The following is a 17548-nucleotide window of genomic DNA, read 5'->3' as shown; positions in this document are numbered from 1 at the left end:
GAGGAATTTTGCTCAGAAACTATAACAGGAGGAGGCATAAACAATGCTGAGCCGGGGTACCCAGATTAGGGACTTGAGAAACAGAGTGGCAAAGAGGACGCGTGCTCAGCTCACGGCGACGTCCGTCCCGTCCTCCTCAGGCCCACCATCACACTTCAGCCACAGCACACAGAGCAGCTGCCTTTTCATCCTGCTCCTTGGGAGTTTGTGGGTCACCTCATCCATACCATTACACTACCATAAGTATTTCTTTTCCTAGGACTCCCTTCATCACTTTGTTTTCGGAGTTGGTAGGATCTCGGGCTGCCCTTGTAAAGTAGAAAGGCGTTGTTTCCAAATCAGCTTCTTGGTACGAGGATTTTAGCGTAATCTCCCCAAATGTGCCCACTAATTAAGATAGGGTTAAAACAACATTAAGCAGATTATCAGAAGGCAAGTTGTTAACTGCTTCTAAAACAATACGTTTTCCTGGCCCTTTTCTGTCCCTCGCAGCTTCTTGGTGCTGATGCAGATTTTAAAACATTAGGCAGTGCAGTGGACCCAGGGAAATTTTCCATCATGTCCTGTGTGTATCTCTGTATATGTATATATCTATATGCCTTTGTCCCGTCAAACAACCATTTTCAGTAAGTTATAAAACTTAACAAGGAGGGCCCTGCCTGATTTCCCTTTGAAGGGGACAGTATGTTGGGATGTGCACTGTGGCTCTGCAGGACACAGAGGTGCTTTACCAGCCCATAGCACACCAGCAGTGAATGAGCTGCGCTGTGCTTTGGGGCTGATGGGTGCTGATTTAATGGCACGCATCAAATATGTAATACCTTACTGTAACCTTAAAACAAGAGCCAATTGGTGTCATCCTTTCAGTAAGCGGACTCATTCATGAAGATCTGCTCTGTAAACATGTAAAGGCCACATTTCAGGACACTGAACAGATTCTGGGCACCATCTGGCAGACCTGATTTTTGCAAACTTAACCTCAGCTTGGCAGAAGGTGAGGCCACTGCAACAGGGGGACCCAGTCATGTAAGGTGACAAATGTTTCTCAAGGGCCATGGGGGGAGTTGAAGGGACCAAACGTCTCTTAGGATCATCAGACCCCAAGTGCAAAGCATGAGGGACATCCAATTGGACAGGAGATGAGATTAAGAGCTTCATTGTGCTAAGCAGTGCCTGGCAATTCCTGGCAGTTTGGGGCACTAACAGCTCCTCCATCATGCACTTACACACAAAACTGAAAAACAGAAGCAGGGATGGGAAGCCCACCATGACCATATACATCCAGTGGTTGTAGTGGCCGCTACCACCCCTCTAGGGTGTTCTACAGGCTTACAACTTTGATCTGTTTTGAATAGAGCTGGAGCAGGTACTTGCAGAAAATGGAGCTAACAGGGCACCATGACAATTCGGAATAATAAAACCGCAAAATTACCATGGCCCATGGTCAGCCCTTATCCATGTCCTGTTTGCTGGCCAGGTAAGAATCCCCTTGAGACAGCACACACGATAGTGAGTACGTGAAACCTGACACACTCGGTAATGAAGAGGAAACCAAATCTAAGGCTTAAGCAGATGGTTACTCCTGCGGGTGAGAGCAGGCGAGTGTCTCGCTGGAACGGAGCTTCCTCACGTTACAGGTAATGCTGAGAGCAAGTCCTAGCACGATGCCCTGGTTGGGGTCGTAAATGTTGCAGGAAAGTATTTCAATCCTACATGCAGGTTTCCAGTAATGAATTAAAAACGAGGGCCAAGAGCAGGAGAAGCCAGGCGAGGTTTGGAGCTCCCCCTACCCACCCAGGCCAGGCCCTGCCCTGCGCCCTCAGGGACGGCAGCACCAAGGACGGGAAGCAATGGCGGCATTCACTTCAATTTAGCATTTCTAACTGTGTTTTGCAATGTTCAATGTAATTGAGTTGTCTCCCCGAAAAAGTGGGACAGCTGCAACGTTTACATCTTTGCTTTACGAAACCCCGCCCCGATTGTTTCAAACTCAGCCTGCTTCAATGCAGGACGGATGACGAACGCAGCTGCCTTCCCAGATTTTCACCCCTGCCAGTTACAAAGAATAGTGACTAGAATTTGAAACTAAAGTGTAATTATTTCTCTCTCCAAGTCTGATGATGGTTTGGCGCTGCAGAGGACATGGAAACAATCAGCTCCAGCAGCTCTGCCAGGACTGGCAGGAGCCCGGGATGTCAGCACAGCCCAGCAAAAGCCTCTTCCAACGCCATGCTTCTTGGAGCAGGGCCCCAAGGCACCCTCGGGGGGACCTCTCACCGCCGCCCAGCCATGCGCCCACCCCTGTCCCTCAGCCTCGCCCGGGCCCTTCAGACCCCTCGCCACCGACTCAACAGGCGCGCCCAGCTCGCCCTCAGCAAAGATGGCAGCTGTGCCCGGGAACGCTCCGCTGCGCCCTCAATAAAGACGGCGGCTTAAACGCGTCGCCTGTCCTGCTTTGCAAAAGATGGCGGCTAGCGGACGTCTCCATGGCTTCCCTCACTCAAGATGGCGCCCGGCGGCTTTTTCTCCCTTTGCCTAGCTGGCAGTCGCCATCATCCCCCGCCCCGCTCTGCCCTCAGCCAACATGGCGCCTGCCCGCCCAACTTCAGCCGCCGCCCGCAGCAAACATGGCGGGTCTCCCTTAGTTTCTATTGTGCTCCCCTCGGACGCTCCTCCGCCGTGGCTTCATCTGCTTCACCTCCGTCGACGCAAAGATGGCGGAAGCGATTGCAGGCGTTTGAATTCCAGCGAAGCCGCCAAAGCGGCGCACAAAGGAGCCGGGACTCTTGACTGCCGGCGGGACCCGCGGGTCGGTGCTGCCATGGACTCGCTGCTGGTGGAAGACCCGACGCTGCCGGTGGCGTTTGAGGGCAGGTAGGCGGGCAGGGTGCTTGGGCGAGGGCTGAGGCGCTGTGCTGGCGCGCCGGGACGGGGTGCCGGGCCCTCCGCCCCCCTTCCCGCCGGTGCGTGTGGCGGGGCCGGGCCTGCCGGCACCGCTCGGGGGGACGGCACCGCTCGGGGTTTTCGGCTCCTCAGCGGTGTCCTCCTTCTTCCTCAGCGTCTCCCAGCTGCCAGACGTCTCCCGCGGGAACCCCCGGCCCGGCCCGGCTGGCGGCGAAGGTAAGGCCGGATGGTGGGAGGGAGCCCCTTGTGCGGGGCGCGGAGGCGCCTGGCTCGGCGCTGCCTGCGGGGCTCGTAACCTGAGGGAAAAAAACCTCGTGCCTGAGGGAAAAAAGGCAGCAAATGGCTTTAAGCAATGCAGCTTTTTGTAAGTTGCGTCTTTTTAATACTATAAAACCGCCAGCAACTGCTGCAGTTGCTACTGGCAGCTCTGTTACCTGTGGTCATTATGGCTCTGAGTCTTACATAAGGTGATTACTGGTTTTGTGGCTCGTGCACTTAAAATACTTAGAATGTTCAGGAAGGCAATATTACTGTTTCATATTCTACGTAGTTTTAGGGAAGTTGGGTAGTGCGTATCATTGGGTTTTTCAGTTCAGCTGTGCAGAGTTACATCCTGCCCGAAGACCTGATCTAGACTTAGTATCTCCGCGTTTATCTAGTTGTGGGTTAAGAAGCATTCGATCTAATTCCTGTTGAATAGAAGCTGTAATTCAGTATGTTTTTTACTGATAGCCACGTACCCATATTCGTGACCATGGAACTCTGCTCATCTTCAGGTGTGAGAAACTTGCTTGAAACTCTTATTTTAAACTAAAATGGCTGAATAGTATTATTTTGAAACCTGCCTATGTAAACTCAAGGTGTATGTTTTTGATTTCTCTTTATGCATGCATGTGTCCAGTAACACTACTTGGCTGACTTCATTGTATAGATGAAGTATGTAATTGAAACTTAGACAAATTAGATGGTTTACCAGGAAGATCTATTTGTTCATGAAAGGAAGCAAATACAAGAAACATACCAAAGCTGTGAAATAATGTTACGGTATTCTGCATGTGTCCTAGGAAAGCTATCTTGTGAAATTGATTAGAATGTCAGCATTTAAAAACCACTGGCTGGTATTCTTTGGGTTATTTTCAAGACTGCTATACATACTTGCATAACAACTTTGGAAGTACTTTAAATGAAGTATTTTCTCTTAGTTAGTATGAGAGTCAGAGTCCTCAGCTACCTCTGCTTTATATTTAAGATTATGTAAGTGCTAGATGTTCTATACAGCCTCATTATTCTGATTAAAAGTTTACTTTCACAGACTTGAGTGGAAGTGAGTTATGCAGTCCTGTTCAATGTGGCTGTTATAGAACGTGTGTGCAAAGAGAAGTTTAAGTAGATATATATTCAGCAGGGATTACATTTTGGGAACCTAGAAAGTGGCCATTTCCTCTGTCCGTGGCTTCCCTGAGCCCAAGGTGGAGGCCTGGCCTGTGACCAGTAAGATACTGAAAGATTTGAACTGCTTTCTAATAGTTTAATAGGACTTAATGCTAATATGGGAGTCCTTTGCAGTTGCTCTGAGCAGTTATTCTTGAAAGCGTACCTCACATAGCTTAATTTCAGTGTACATCTTGGCTTAAATGGGTGATGTTGGAATTTGGGAGCTTAAGTGATAGACAACTTACTGTGATCAGAAAGAGATCTAGATGCTAACTACTTAGTAGCACTAACACGTAATGTAAACAAGGAGCAAAAAAATGCCTCCCTGGCTTCCCAAAAGGTGGTGTACTTTTGTTATGTTTAGATTAGCATAGCCCTTTGCTGTTGCCAAATTGAAGCCTAGCTTAGAGATTCCGCTGTCTGAACTTGTTCTGTCTTCGTAAATGTTCAGTGTTACCGGATGTGACAGAAGATACAGTCTCACCAACTAGAGCTCGGACCATGAAGGACTACGAAAATGTAAGCAGACTTTTAACATAAGACTTGGTGACAGATCTATGGTATTTCTAACATGCTGGCTAAAGTGTTGACTCTCCCAGTCAGGTTCTTAGTTCTGTCAGTCAACGAAGATCTGTTGGAGGTGTGACCAGCTGGCTTCTGTGCTTTGAACCTCCATTTCTTAAGTATTGTGTTCAAAAAGCGAGGCAAAATTTTATTGTTAAGACTAGCCAACTGCTGCTCTTAAGTTGTGAAACAAAAATTGGCACCGTCTGCTCAAAAGTTCATGTAATCACCAGAAACATAACAACTTGGTTTGCAAGTCTGCAATTGATTTATTTCACTGAAGCATCACGTTCATTTTTGTTTAGACTGGTACAAGATTTGACTTTTTAGTTCATTGACTGCTGTATAATACCTTTTACCATTATAATTACGTATGAGTGTGTTTGGAATACTTCTGTTGTAAAGGTCTAGTATCATTGTGACAATTCTGTAGATAAAGCTGGTTTTGACACTTACTAGAATATAAAGAAAAACATTATATATTTTTAAAAAATGTATTAATTGTATGGGTTATTTAAATTGAATAAACCAATTGTTTATAACTGCTGAATGATGATTTTGTTGGAGTGTAGCTGTGTTGCAGGACAACTTCCCTGTAAGAAGTTTTAAATTGTTTAATTCAAGTTCTTATGACTGTGTGAAGAAACATCTCCAGGATGAGTGCTACAGATAAGGCCGTGGCTTGCTATCTTTAGGATGTGTTCGAGTGTCTGCAGTTTTTCGTGTACTTCTGTAACTGCTGTTAACTTTTGTAGCGTTATTATATTTGAAATTAGTGTTTCTTCTAAACTCTTTCAGTTTCTCATGGCCTTATGTCCCTCTGAGGAGAAAGTTATGCTCTTTGCTCAGAATTTAAAGCTTGTTTTGGAAAGCCTTGGTGAAGGATGTTTTTTTACAGTCTGTAACTATTTTACTTTCTCTTTTGTTTTTGTGTATTGGCTGGGGTAGAAAGACACTGCCTTGGCATTCAGTAGGTGCTTAAAGTTTTTTACTGCGATATGTGCCAAAGACCTCAGTCTAGAATGTACATTCTGCAAGTGGTTATTATCATCAGTGTTCGTTTGCACAGGGGAAAAAACTTTAGAAGGGGTGAAAAAATCTGTTGTTGTTTGTTCTGTATGATGTAGAGGAGAAGGGGTCTCCCCCCAGACCTCTGGCTCCCTGGTACGTACATACCCCTTATGTTAAACTGAGCTGTAAAACTTCTCATAGGTTTTTATGGATGCAACAGTATAATGGAGCTCAAAAATCCATTTAAGTAAAGGAAGAACACACTTAAACGCAGAGATATTTCTATAACTTCTGTTTTTGAGTCTTTAATATTGCCGGCAGCTGGAAGGCTAAACTTGAGAAAGGGAGCATTTACTTTCTTTGTCGTTCTACTGCTTACCAAGCATCCAGTAGGAGCTGCGTTTAGATGCGCTTTTGGCCTGACATTGCAGGGCTGTTCTTAGCCCACTTTAAAACAAATCTGAATTAGCAGGTGAAGTTCCTGGCATCTCCTGCTTGGAGATGGTTTGTGTATGTATATATTACTGCATGAATTTGCTGATCTTTGAGGCAACGTTATTTATACAGGATATGAGAGGGCAGTAATGAAAAGAGTAGGCTCCTTGCTTTGTGGCTCAGAGAGAACGCGATGGGTGTAATGACCCTTGAATGGCTACTAAAGGATGGATCCATGTAGAAAAGGTCCTTTTATGTTTAGACCTGGAGAAGATGCTGAGCTAGATAATATTAGAGGTGTAGATTATTATTTTATTTTTTTATTACTTATGGTGTGTCCCACTTTCTTGCAAGATGGGAGGGAACCACCTTGTGATAGAAAATGTGATTACATGTGCAAAGTAAAAGGCATCTTTGAGGACCTTGTTATAGTTTATTAGATGTTTGTGAATAGAAAGGATAAATGGTGTCAAGTTAGGGAACTAAGTAATAATATTTGTGGGTATTTTCTTGTCTCTCCTAACCCACTTAGAGTTTTGCTGTCTTGTAAAATGGCCTCTGCTGGCAAAAACTGTGGTGTGCTGTGAAACCACAGCCTCTGCTGACAGATGCAATTTTGCATAAATGTGGCTCTATGCAGACTTGGAAAGAAGCTAAACTGAGCTAGGCAAGTGGTATTTGCTACCATGCTGTCTGTGGTGTGCAGTTTTCTGTGTAGAGTGTATTGCAGTGTCCTGTTTTTTCAAGGAGTGTCTGCTATTTCTCTTCTTTCATTCCTTTTTTAAATACAGAAATCAAAATGCATAAAGGAATCAAGACCGAGTCTTTAAATGCCTTAACTTTAAAAGTCGAGAGGATTGGCATTAAAATCCCTTTTCCAGTGTGAACTTGTTAACATTTTACATGTTGTCTTTTAGTAAGCTATAACTTTTTAATTGTAGTCTGCCTGAATTAACTTTCCTCTGAGAAACTGAATGTCAAAGACATTTGCTTCACTTCTTGGTTTATGATTGCGTAGTCCGTTTTGTTTGCCTTTTGAAAATAGTACCCTTAAGCTCTTTGGTTTAATTCTGTTGCCACTGAAATACATGTGAGTAGAATTAAGGTATGCTGAGTTCTTTTGAATTTTTTTTTTCCTTTTGACTCAGAAATGTACCGACTATGTGAAGATTAACTAGGAGTTCAACTGATACATTTTCAGAGGGTCTTTGGCACTTAGACATTTTCTGAATGAGCAAACAAAGGCTGTTAGGAATGATCTATTGGCAGCTTTTTAAAAAAAAAAAAACAACAAAAACCCACCACAACCAAAAAAAACCCCAAACAAAACAACAAAATCAAACCCAAACCAAATGTTATAAGGTCTGCTCTCACTAGCTGAACATAGTGCTGAACTTGACAGCAAGACGGGCAGGACCTAACCCAGTTGTGCAGCTTTGCTTCATTTAAGAAATCTTTAATTTCTTTGCTTATTCCAAATAAGGATTTAAGTTTCGATCAGTGTTCTGCATTGGGCTCTGTGATGTGAATTGAAGTACAAAGTTGCATTGTTTTCGTGCTTTCATCTCTTTGAATGTTCTGAAACAGTTTTTCCAATTATCCAAGATACCATGTGATACTCATGAGGTATCACGCTTTAAGCAGATGTAACTTGCATAGTTCAAGTTTATATCCACTACTGTTTGTGATCATCCAATTGCAATTGTAGGGAAACAAAGATAAAGTTAAATATATGTATTGCTGCTGTTTCTAAAGACAGGCTTCTTCAGGATGTGTGAATGGGCCACAAAGTTTGTGTTGTCAAGTGTATTTTCAGTTGCTTGTATGATATTTACTGTGTGAATAATGATGAGGCATCTTGCTGGGCAAAGATTATTAAACTGAAGAATCGTTTGCAGATGCCGGTTCTGAGTGCAGTTACAGAAAATAATCTTAGGTTTCATGAGCCAAATATTTTAAGAATTGTATTGCTAATAATTTTTACAAGTGGTACTATACTGTTTGGGAAAAGGCTACATAAATATTTTATTAGTAGCTCTGTAACATATTAGATTTCCTTTTGCTGAAAGCGTACGGCAGGGGACACAAGTCTTATTTGAATGAATGTTTTATGCTTAGTCTCTTAAAAAAAATTTAGAGAGAGACTCCTTTCTTTAATGAAGCCATCAACTATGTTACTGCTTCTACTAGGAAGGTTAAAAATTGTAAGCAATTTTTTCCCAAAGAATTGCACTATGAAACATAGGATGGGATAAAGGTTTTATTGATGTTTGATTTCACTCACATGCTTTGTGTGCTTGTGGCTTTTCTCCCCATGAATAAGGCTACCATCCCAAGCTTTTGCCAAGAAAATACTTCTGTTTCAACATAACATCTAAAAATTTATTCAAGTTCTGTTGTATAGAATAAAGAACTACTTAATATTTTTACATTTAAAAAATTCTCTTGGATTCTTTTTGTGTGAAGTCAGAGAATGTTTTAGTACTTAAGGAACATTCTAAAGAGCACTGCCTGCACAACAGCATATATTATATAATTTTAAAAAATACTATTTTATAATTATTATTTGCTTAAGTGCTAGTGTCTCGGAGTTTTGCAGGGCTAAAAATGAACACATGCTAAATGATAAGATCTTACACAAAGAGTTTATGTGTGTGCCAATGTGCTTATATACCTTAAAAAAAAAAAACCAAACCCCAAAACCCAAACAAAACCCCAAAACATTCAGAAGCGGTAGGCTAGAGTAGGATCTCGTGTTCAGGTGAGGAAGGGGATGGTGGGGGCAGAGAAAAGAGTTGTGTCACACCACCCTAGCCATAAAAATGTTGTGATGTGTGCTGAAGCTGGAGAAGATAGAAACCTATTAAAGGGCTTTGAGTATTTGCATCTCCCTGGGTGACACTGTCTTGGAAGGATTTTTCATTTTGACTTTGGTACCATAAGCTGTTATTGACAGCTTCACAATTTGAATATATGTGTGTGTTTGTATATCTCGCACACATAAGTACATGTTTAACCATGTCCAGTGGGTTGAATTCTAATCTTGTCCTGTGGAGAGCAAAACCAGATGATAGTTGTTTTCAGTCTTTATTTTACTTGTTTTGAAACACATGGCATAATTTCTCTTTCTTATTTCACAGCAAATCACTGATCTGAAAAAAGAGAACTTCAACCTGAAGCTTCGTATATACTTTCTGGAGGAGCGAATGCAGCAGAAGTTTGATGGTCCCACTGAAGAAATATACAAAATCGTATGCACTTAGAATAATCTAATAGAATTTCATACGTTTTTTAAGAGTTTGTTTTGTGGGGAGGTTACCTGTTTTAGCTTCTAGTTTTATTGCTCTAAATTGAAAGAATGCATATTTTTAAAAGTTAAAATGCGTCTAGGCTATTCTTAGCCCAATGATACTTTATATTTGCTGGTCCAAGCAAAAAGTAATCTACAGATTGCCAACAACTTTTGGGTAAGGTGACCTCTGAATTCTCTCCAGACACTTTCATTCTTTTGTCCTAGAACATTGAGCTGAAAGTTGAGATAGAAAGTCTGAAGCGTGATCTGCAGGAGAGAGAGAAACTACTCATCAAAGCCTCGTAAGTATCAGTGTATTTCTCGATGTTTGTTACTTAGGATTTCCAAGATCTTGCTTCTTTTTGTTTTTTCCTGATGCTCTAGGAATATGAGGATCCCAAAGTAGTATTTTAAAGGCACTTATCTAGAAATTGCTTCATTCATTACAATGAATTCTTAAATTACATTCTTGGGAATGGCTTAGCATTCCTATTGTAGATGTTAGGTGAAGAGCTTAATTCTCTCAACAGGTGAAGAAGTGGACTTTTTTTTTTTTAACAGCGCTAGATTGAGAAGACACTACGCAAAACTTCTCTCAGTAAGGCTGAGAGAGCAGTTCAGAACTAATCTAGAATGAATCTTGTGATTATTTTTTTTTTAGTTAAAAATTAAATTTAATTTAAAAATTAATACACTTAAAATTCCTGCTTTCCTGTTAGAACCTCTTTTCTAAATAAATATTAGAATTTTTAAAATATATTTAAAGATTACGTGATGCTACATTGTCTTATGGCATGGGCAAGGTGAAACATGCTTTGGGGAGGGAATGGATGGCTGGAGGGCTGACAATAGCCTGTTAAATTGCTTCCTTCTAGATGTCTGGTTTGAAACTAATCCAGGTTGGCAATGACTGGCTGCTACTGGCTGCTGCTGACTGCTACATGGGCCTTGGCTTCAGTGGAATTTTCTTTGTGTGTGTGGCCTACCTCACATGGCATTGAATTGTTACCAGTTAGCCTTTTTTCAGTAGTTCAGAAAGGCCTAGTTTCAAGTAGCTCCCGAGGACCAGATTAATTTTTGTTTCGTCTTTCCAGGTAGCTGTCAAAAGGTATTGCTGGGCTTTGAATGGAGCCTTGCACAAGTTCATAATGGGAAGCAAAATTTAGGGGGAAATCATAAACAAGTGATCATCCTTTGTTGAGTGAGGAAACACTAGCTGTTCTTTTCTTACAAGGTATTAACAATTACTGGAAAAGCAATTGGAGAAGTCTCAGGGGCTATGTATCTTCAGTTTAATCCAGCGCTGCTTTTTGTAGAAAATACAGCTCTACCAAAGGCTTGATGCTGTATTTGGAAGCTTTAAAAATAAGAAGGAAATGTTACACTTCATCATACATACATAGTGCTTGCTTATCCATTGTGACAAGGCTTGCATGTGGAACTCCAGACCATACCACCAAAATTGCTGTATAGTGCATAGATAGTTGTATTTAACCTTAAAGTGACGAGCAGGTACAGATAAAGTGGAAGACACTTGCTTATGCATAATCTATCAGCCACCTGCACTTGAAATGTTTTCCACTCTGATATGCAATGTGACTTCTATCTATGTTATGGTCTTTCAGTAAAGCAGTTGAAAGTTTGGCCCAGGGTGGCGATGCCGAGATACAGCATGTGAAAGAAGAGGCGCAAAAGAAGATGCAAGAAATGGAAGAAATCCTGACTAGCAGAATAAACTTTCTGGAAGAGGTGAGTGGCCAAAACTGAAGGAGTAATTAGAAATCAGTACTGGCTTTGTGCTATTGTCTGAGACTTGATATTATGATCTACCTGTATTTTCAAAATTGTTTCAGCTTTCCTGGAAACATAGCCAGAACAAAACCAGACACCCCCCCCCCCCAAAAAAAAAAAAAAAGGGAAGGAAAGGTTGTTTTAGCTGCACTAGATCTGTCAAATATGAGGGATAGCAGTTCTTCAGGAAACGTGTACCTATTGGCGGTATTTAGGTACATTCAGCACAGATCTAACCCTAAATTCCAGTGTGAGCAGGCTATGTTTTCAGAACTGCAGTTTGTTTAGAGGAAGAAGGACTGGATTTTGAACAATTTACTGATAAGGTCTCAGCTTCATAAATAGCTGAAACTGCTCTGTAAGCACTCCGGTCACTTCCCATCTGTATAGAGGATCTCAGTATTGCAATATGGAAAGCCACAGGATCTGAGGTTTCTGTCTCCACTCCTATAGGCTGAGAGAGGCCACCTACTCGTGGCAGCTTCTGGATAGGTGAACCAGTGGGCACTTCCCTGTGTTGTGCCTGCATGCCTTACACTCTGTTGTTAGTTTGACCTTTATCTGCCCATGTTATTGGCTTCTGCTGTCACTATATCACCTTTTTGCATAACATTCTCCTGTTCCACAGGGTTGTTATTAACATCTTTTTTTAATTCCTTGCTGTCTGTGATTGAGACAGTTTATTCCTGTATTTATTGTTGAGCCACTGCTGATATCTTTACAGGGGAATTGCTTTATGTTTGCTTCATTTTGTAGTGTAAAGGCAAAAAAAATTTCTCTGTATGAATAACATGCTTCCTTAGGAGCAAGGAGAAGTTCAGTTTCTTGTAAAGAACAAATTTGATACTGAATGGTCTGTGCTGGAAATGTTTGTGTCAAATTCTAGAAATACATAAGCTCATGATTGTTTTGCATCACTGACTGTATACACTTATCTGTAGGTATGGGATTTTGTAGCTGTGCTTGTGAGGGGGATAGACATCTAGTGCTCTTTCTGTAAGTAAACAGAACTAGCACAAGTGGTTATATTCCAATATTTGCTTTTCCATCTCCGAAGAATGAATTGGTCACGGAAGATATTGGTAGCAATCTCCTGATGGTATTTTCTATCAGGATGATTTAGCAGCATTTGTAAAACGGTGAGCTGTTTCATGGAGAAAGAGGGGGGAACCTCCATGACCTTTTGTTTTCAGTTCAGTGGAACTGGGATTTCTCAAAGCATTCTTTGTGCTATTGGATAGGTAAAGAAGTTCCTAAGCTGCTTGCTCTGTACCAAAACAGCTGGTCAGACTGGTGTTCCCCAGATCTGTCAGGTAGAAGGGCAAGTATTCTAATCTCATGGTGATACTGTATTTTCTGTAGCCTGAAGATAGTGTTGACCTCTGACATTAATTTTATTATGCTTATGAATGTGAACCCTGCAGAGTACTATTAGTCACTTGTTTAGGTAGCACCATGTAATTACAAAGATTCAGGTAATGCTAACAAAGATTAATTTCCTTCAGAGGTTTTGATTGAAAGATGAATGCTTGCAGAACAACTTTACAGAAGAGGGGGTGAGTGGTGAAGTCTAGTGGGGAAGGACTTTTCCTTCACCTTCCCCATGTTTGTATAGACTTGAAGGAGGGAGGGCAATTGCTTTTTGGGCTACAAGGAGGCATTTATTTTGTAGAAAGGAAAATAGAGTGAGCACAGTAGGAAAGCTTACAATATAAAAATTAAGATCTGAAACAAATTTTACATACGTAGTGTATGATAAATCTGTTTTTTCTGGTGTTCCCTGTCTCCATGAGTTGGGTCACTAGAGGAAGTTGGCTGGAATCTCTGGGTGTTACCTCTGTTTCCATTGCTGCTCAAGAGAAAAGTGTCTGGTTTATACTTTATCAATTCTTGCAAAATATTATAAATGATGTTGGGAAGAATTCCAATTAGCTACAGTGAGCCTATGAATATTAATTTAATTTCTGATGGAATAAAAAAGCCCTTCTTTAACCTCTTTAATTTAAGTGTAGCTATTAATTATGATAGTGGGAGGACAGTGGGACAAAGCCAAATTATAATAGCTAAATCTAAAGCCTTAGCATAGGGGCACTTTTGTTTCCAGTTCTGCTATAAGTTAGGGTATTTGTTTTATTTCTTTGAAACAAACTTTCCTTCTTATGTACCACAGAAAATAGATTAATCTTGAAAATGCAGACACACAGAGTTCAGAAGCATTTGCAAAGCGCTTGAAATACTTGGTAAAAGTTGCTAAATTAAACATACCAACATATGTTTTGTAGAAGAAACTTCAATATGTGAAAAATTTTGTGAGCATTTTGTTCTTATAAGCATCAGGATTGTGTGTTTTATTTACAGAATCTTAAAGCTGCCCAAGATGATGTGGAAAAAGCCATTGCAATGACAGAGAAGGAGAAAGCTCTGAGAATAGCTGCTGAGCAGAAACTTTCTTTAATTATGAATGCCCCTGCAAAGGATCTGGATATGATTACAGGAGCTGAGAAAGACAGGTCAGAACTCTTGCTGGTGATGTTTCTAACCACTGGAATTCTTTGTTGTTTAAAGTGTGAAGTATGTGACGTGGATATAGATTTTAATAGTTTGATCCTACTCTCAGATAAATGAGTGAGTGTTACTGGCCATCCTACCTATTCAGCTATTAAATGAACGCAGTGGAGAATCAGTATGCATGTGACATGAGCATGTCCTGCTTTAAAGCATCTTTGTAACTTCATGGACTTATCTTGTGCTTGCTGCTTTCTTGGAACCATTGCTGAATAGAACTTGACTACCGTTTGTGTTCACTTACTGCTTCCATGGTGTTTTGGTACTCATCAGTCCCGGTGATGTATCTGTTTGGGGTTGGTTGGAAGAGAAACACAGTGTGTTTGTGCTTCATAGGCTTGATTGTACTTTGCAAAGCACTGGCTTTACTTTGTTTGGCACATAGTTGGAAAGGTGTGTGAGTTGTTCAATAAATTTAGGTGGGGGAAATGTGTACGTTTTGGAGTTTCTTTGTTTGTTGTGTGTATTGTTTTAAGATATGTAGGGTAAGGTACTGACAAGCTTCCCAGTAAAGCTTAGTTAGTTTGGGGATGTGAGCCCAGAGTGCAGATCAAAAGATCGTTATGATTCCTTATACTTTGGAGTATCCTTTACTGTCTGTTTGTGACTGAACCCTGCAGGTAACTGCTCTGTGAGTAACTGCATAATTGATCTGCCCTGGTAACAGAAAGTTATGTGGGCCTGAGGCTTTCATTTCATAGTGTTTTTTTTATTACGGTAGGACCACAGCAAGGTTTGTAGTGTTTTCCAGTTTTTGTAAAAGCATACAGATTGAAAACTTAATTTCTGAAATCTAGTGGTGTAAAATTATGCGAGTCTAATAGGTTTTGATACTGCAACTTATGTGCCCCCACAGTAATTATAACCTGGCTCTCAAGTTATCTCCCTCCTTTCCCTTTCTTGTCTTCCTCTTTCGATCTGTTAGTCATCTCTGCATGAACACAGTTGTCCTCCTGAGTGACTTGAGCTGGGAAGGAGTTATAAAACCAGTCCCTTTCAGAGGTAATTGAGTTGCCAGCTCTATAGCTTGTGTGAAGACAGTGCTTAAATTGTGGAAACAAACTGTCAGGATTGGATCACTAAAGTTAAGGCTGTATGGAGTATGATGAACAACGACCTCTTTTTTTGGTTTGTTTGTTTTCCCCCTCTCTTCCCCCCGCCCCTTGTGATCCAGTGTTTGCAGGATCTTCTATAATGACATGTTGGTAGATCAGTGTAAGTATTCACAGGACCAGAAAAACATAGTGCTAATGGAAGAATATCTGACTTCTTGAAGTGCTTCAAATATTAATGTGCAATGCTTTAAACTTGTCTGAGAGTAGCACATCTGGAATTCATATTGTGTTGAAAAGATACTTTCACCCTCTAGGCTACAAAAACTAAGAGAATCGCAGTTGGCCTCTTATGCCAGAAAGGTTTCACCTATAACCCTTCTGTCTGTCAGAAAACTCAAGCACTGTAGTTTTTATCGGTTGGAATACTGAAAGTGTCAAGATGTGTATTGACTGAACTAACTTTTTTTTTCTGCTGTGAAACGACAACCAGTTTACGTACAAATATAAATGAAACTAGGTACTTGAGGGATGGCATGTTAGGATATGGTGTTGTATGCGCTAAGAAGTGGAATAGATAAGTTTTTCATGTGGGCTGTAAAAGACAACGTAACTAAAATATTCAAGCTTAAGTGTTGACACTTGAAATGGTACTGGAGGAAAATAAGAATGGGCACTCTGCAGACAGCTGAACCCTCCTTATTGCTTGCTTTAAAGTTACAGCACCTTTCCTGTTTTCTCTGGAGGGAGAAGGGGTTGTGAAGGTACGTTTTACAAGTATTGTCTGGAGTCTTCACCTAGGAAAGCTGTCTGCAAGATTTACTGCAATGACTGGAGAATTGGTGGTAGATGATGCAAGATTAATATTAAAAATCTTATAATTTTAGACTTATAGAGCAACTGAATCTGTCATTGAAAAGTAAAGAAGCTATAATTCAACACCTTGAAGAGGAAAAGTCTCAGAGTGGATCTTATGATGGGAGCTTATCAGCAGAAAAAATCAGAGAACTTACCATTGCTTTGAGGCATGAAAAAGATAGTGAGATAGAGGTGAGGAAACTGACTGAAGAGTTATATGCTATAAATCTCATGTGGTCCAGGATTTTAAAGGTTTTGTGTGTGACAGCGTGTGAGTGACTTAAGCCTCTGTGTGTGGTTTTTTTTTTTTTAAATACTCTTCTCCGCAGTTACTCCCTTCTCCATTCCCTTAACATTCATTGGTTCTATTGTGGTTTGGCAGTCAGTATTAATCCTTATTATCCATGTTTACCATTCACTCAATGAGAGGTCGCATTTCCCGTTGACGTTATGCCTGTATTTTATTATAGATACTGTGCAATTGCTTTGCAGAAGTATATATAAAACAACACTAGATGTTAATAGATCCCTCAATAGATGATATAATTTCTGTAGAAGTTAAGAAAGGGAGTTGAGAGTATTTTTTGGGAAGTATCTCTACTGGTACGAGAAAGCTGTGATAAGGGAGGTAGGCATAAAAAAATCTCATGAAATAAAGTGAAAGTCTAGCCTTTAGCCTACAAAAGGTGCTAAGAGTCAGTCTTTTATTTCACTTGGCTCTTAGAACAGGAAGACAGATATCCTGAAAGGTAGAAACAGGTATTCAGGCTTGTTGTCTTTATTTTTTGTCCCATTGATTCTTCAACCAATAAATTAAAGCTGTCAGAATTAAGAAAGCAGTCATAGAGGCTGTCATGCTTCTGAGAAGTTTTCTTCCTATTTGTTTTGGAACTTAATACTGATCAGTACCTAAATACTACTTTTGTTTATATCAAGAATAGACAAGAGAGCCTTCTACGACTGGACTGATTAGTGGAATTAAAAGTTTTCAGGTCTGGGTTTCCTTGCAATTAAATCAGTGTGTGTCAGGAAAAACTACCCAACTAACAAAAATATTTGTGTGTCAAGGTGAAAATAGGGACACGGTCATCTTTAATCATTTCATGGGAGGTGGACAAACATACTGTCATTGTGGGATGCAGTATTGGATAAAAAATTCTGATGAATACCTTTGCATAACTCTGGTTTTATATATGATTACTTTTAAAAAAAAAAAACAAAACAAAAAAACATTCTGTAACCTCCCCAAAGAAAAGTGCTAATTAAAATCTCGCTTAGTAAAAGCATCTTGCTGACATAGATAAATGTCACATGAAAATGCATTTTTATTAACTTGGCAAGAACAGTTGTCCTGTCTAATGGAAGAACATGCTGTGTTGTTTGTGTGGGTTGTTGGGTTTGTTTTTGTTGTTGTTGTCTTAATTTGGACAGGCTCATACTGTGGCCAGGTAGATTTGTAGACTTCCAGGAAGGTACCAATTCAATATGTTGCTGCCAAAATGTTGAATGTAGTACAGTTTTAAGGCATATACTAAGTTCCCCCCACCCACCCCACCTCCTGGTTTTTAAGCTCCTTTTGTTTCATTTTAATGCTTCATGAGTTACACTTGTTTTTACAATGAAATTACTTGAATGTAACAAC

At 40.6% G+C, this 17548-nt stretch overlaps 1 protein-coding gene across 3 annotated transcripts in view; it reads left to right on the top strand.

The window, feature by feature from the left end:
* Nucleotides 1-2345: 2345 nt before the first annotated feature.
* CDK5RAP2 (CDK5 regulatory subunit associated protein 2) overlaps nt 2346-17548 on the top strand; it is an 84012-nt gene continuing 68809 nt past the window's right edge. The window contains exons 1-8 of one of the 3 annotated variants that reach the window (XM_063352870.1): nt 2346-2874; nt 3059-3120; nt 4790-4857; nt 9489-9599; nt 9866-9942; nt 11266-11389; nt 13790-13941; nt 15936-16098. In XM_063352870.1, coding sequence (XP_063208940.1) covers nt 2585-2874; nt 3059-3120; nt 4790-4857; nt 9489-9599; nt 9866-9942; nt 11266-11389; nt 13790-13941; nt 15936-16098 — 1047 coding nt within the window. In that variant the 5' untranslated portion in view covers nt 2346-2584. Of the gene's footprint in view, nt 2875-3058; nt 3121-4789; nt 4858-9488; nt 9600-9865; nt 9943-11265; nt 11390-13789; nt 13942-15935; nt 16099-17548 lie in introns of those variants that run through there. The other 2 variants (XM_063352871.1, XM_063352872.1) reach the window with 2 other exon arrangements.

This window comes from Chroicocephalus ridibundus, chromosome 15 (assembly GCF_963924245.1).
Source record: "Chroicocephalus ridibundus chromosome 15, bChrRid1.1, whole genome shotgun sequence".
In the NCBI taxonomy this organism is placed as follows: Eukaryota; Metazoa; Chordata; class Aves; order Charadriiformes; family Laridae; genus Chroicocephalus; species Chroicocephalus ridibundus.
This window is presented reverse-complemented; position numbering and strand designations above follow the sequence as displayed.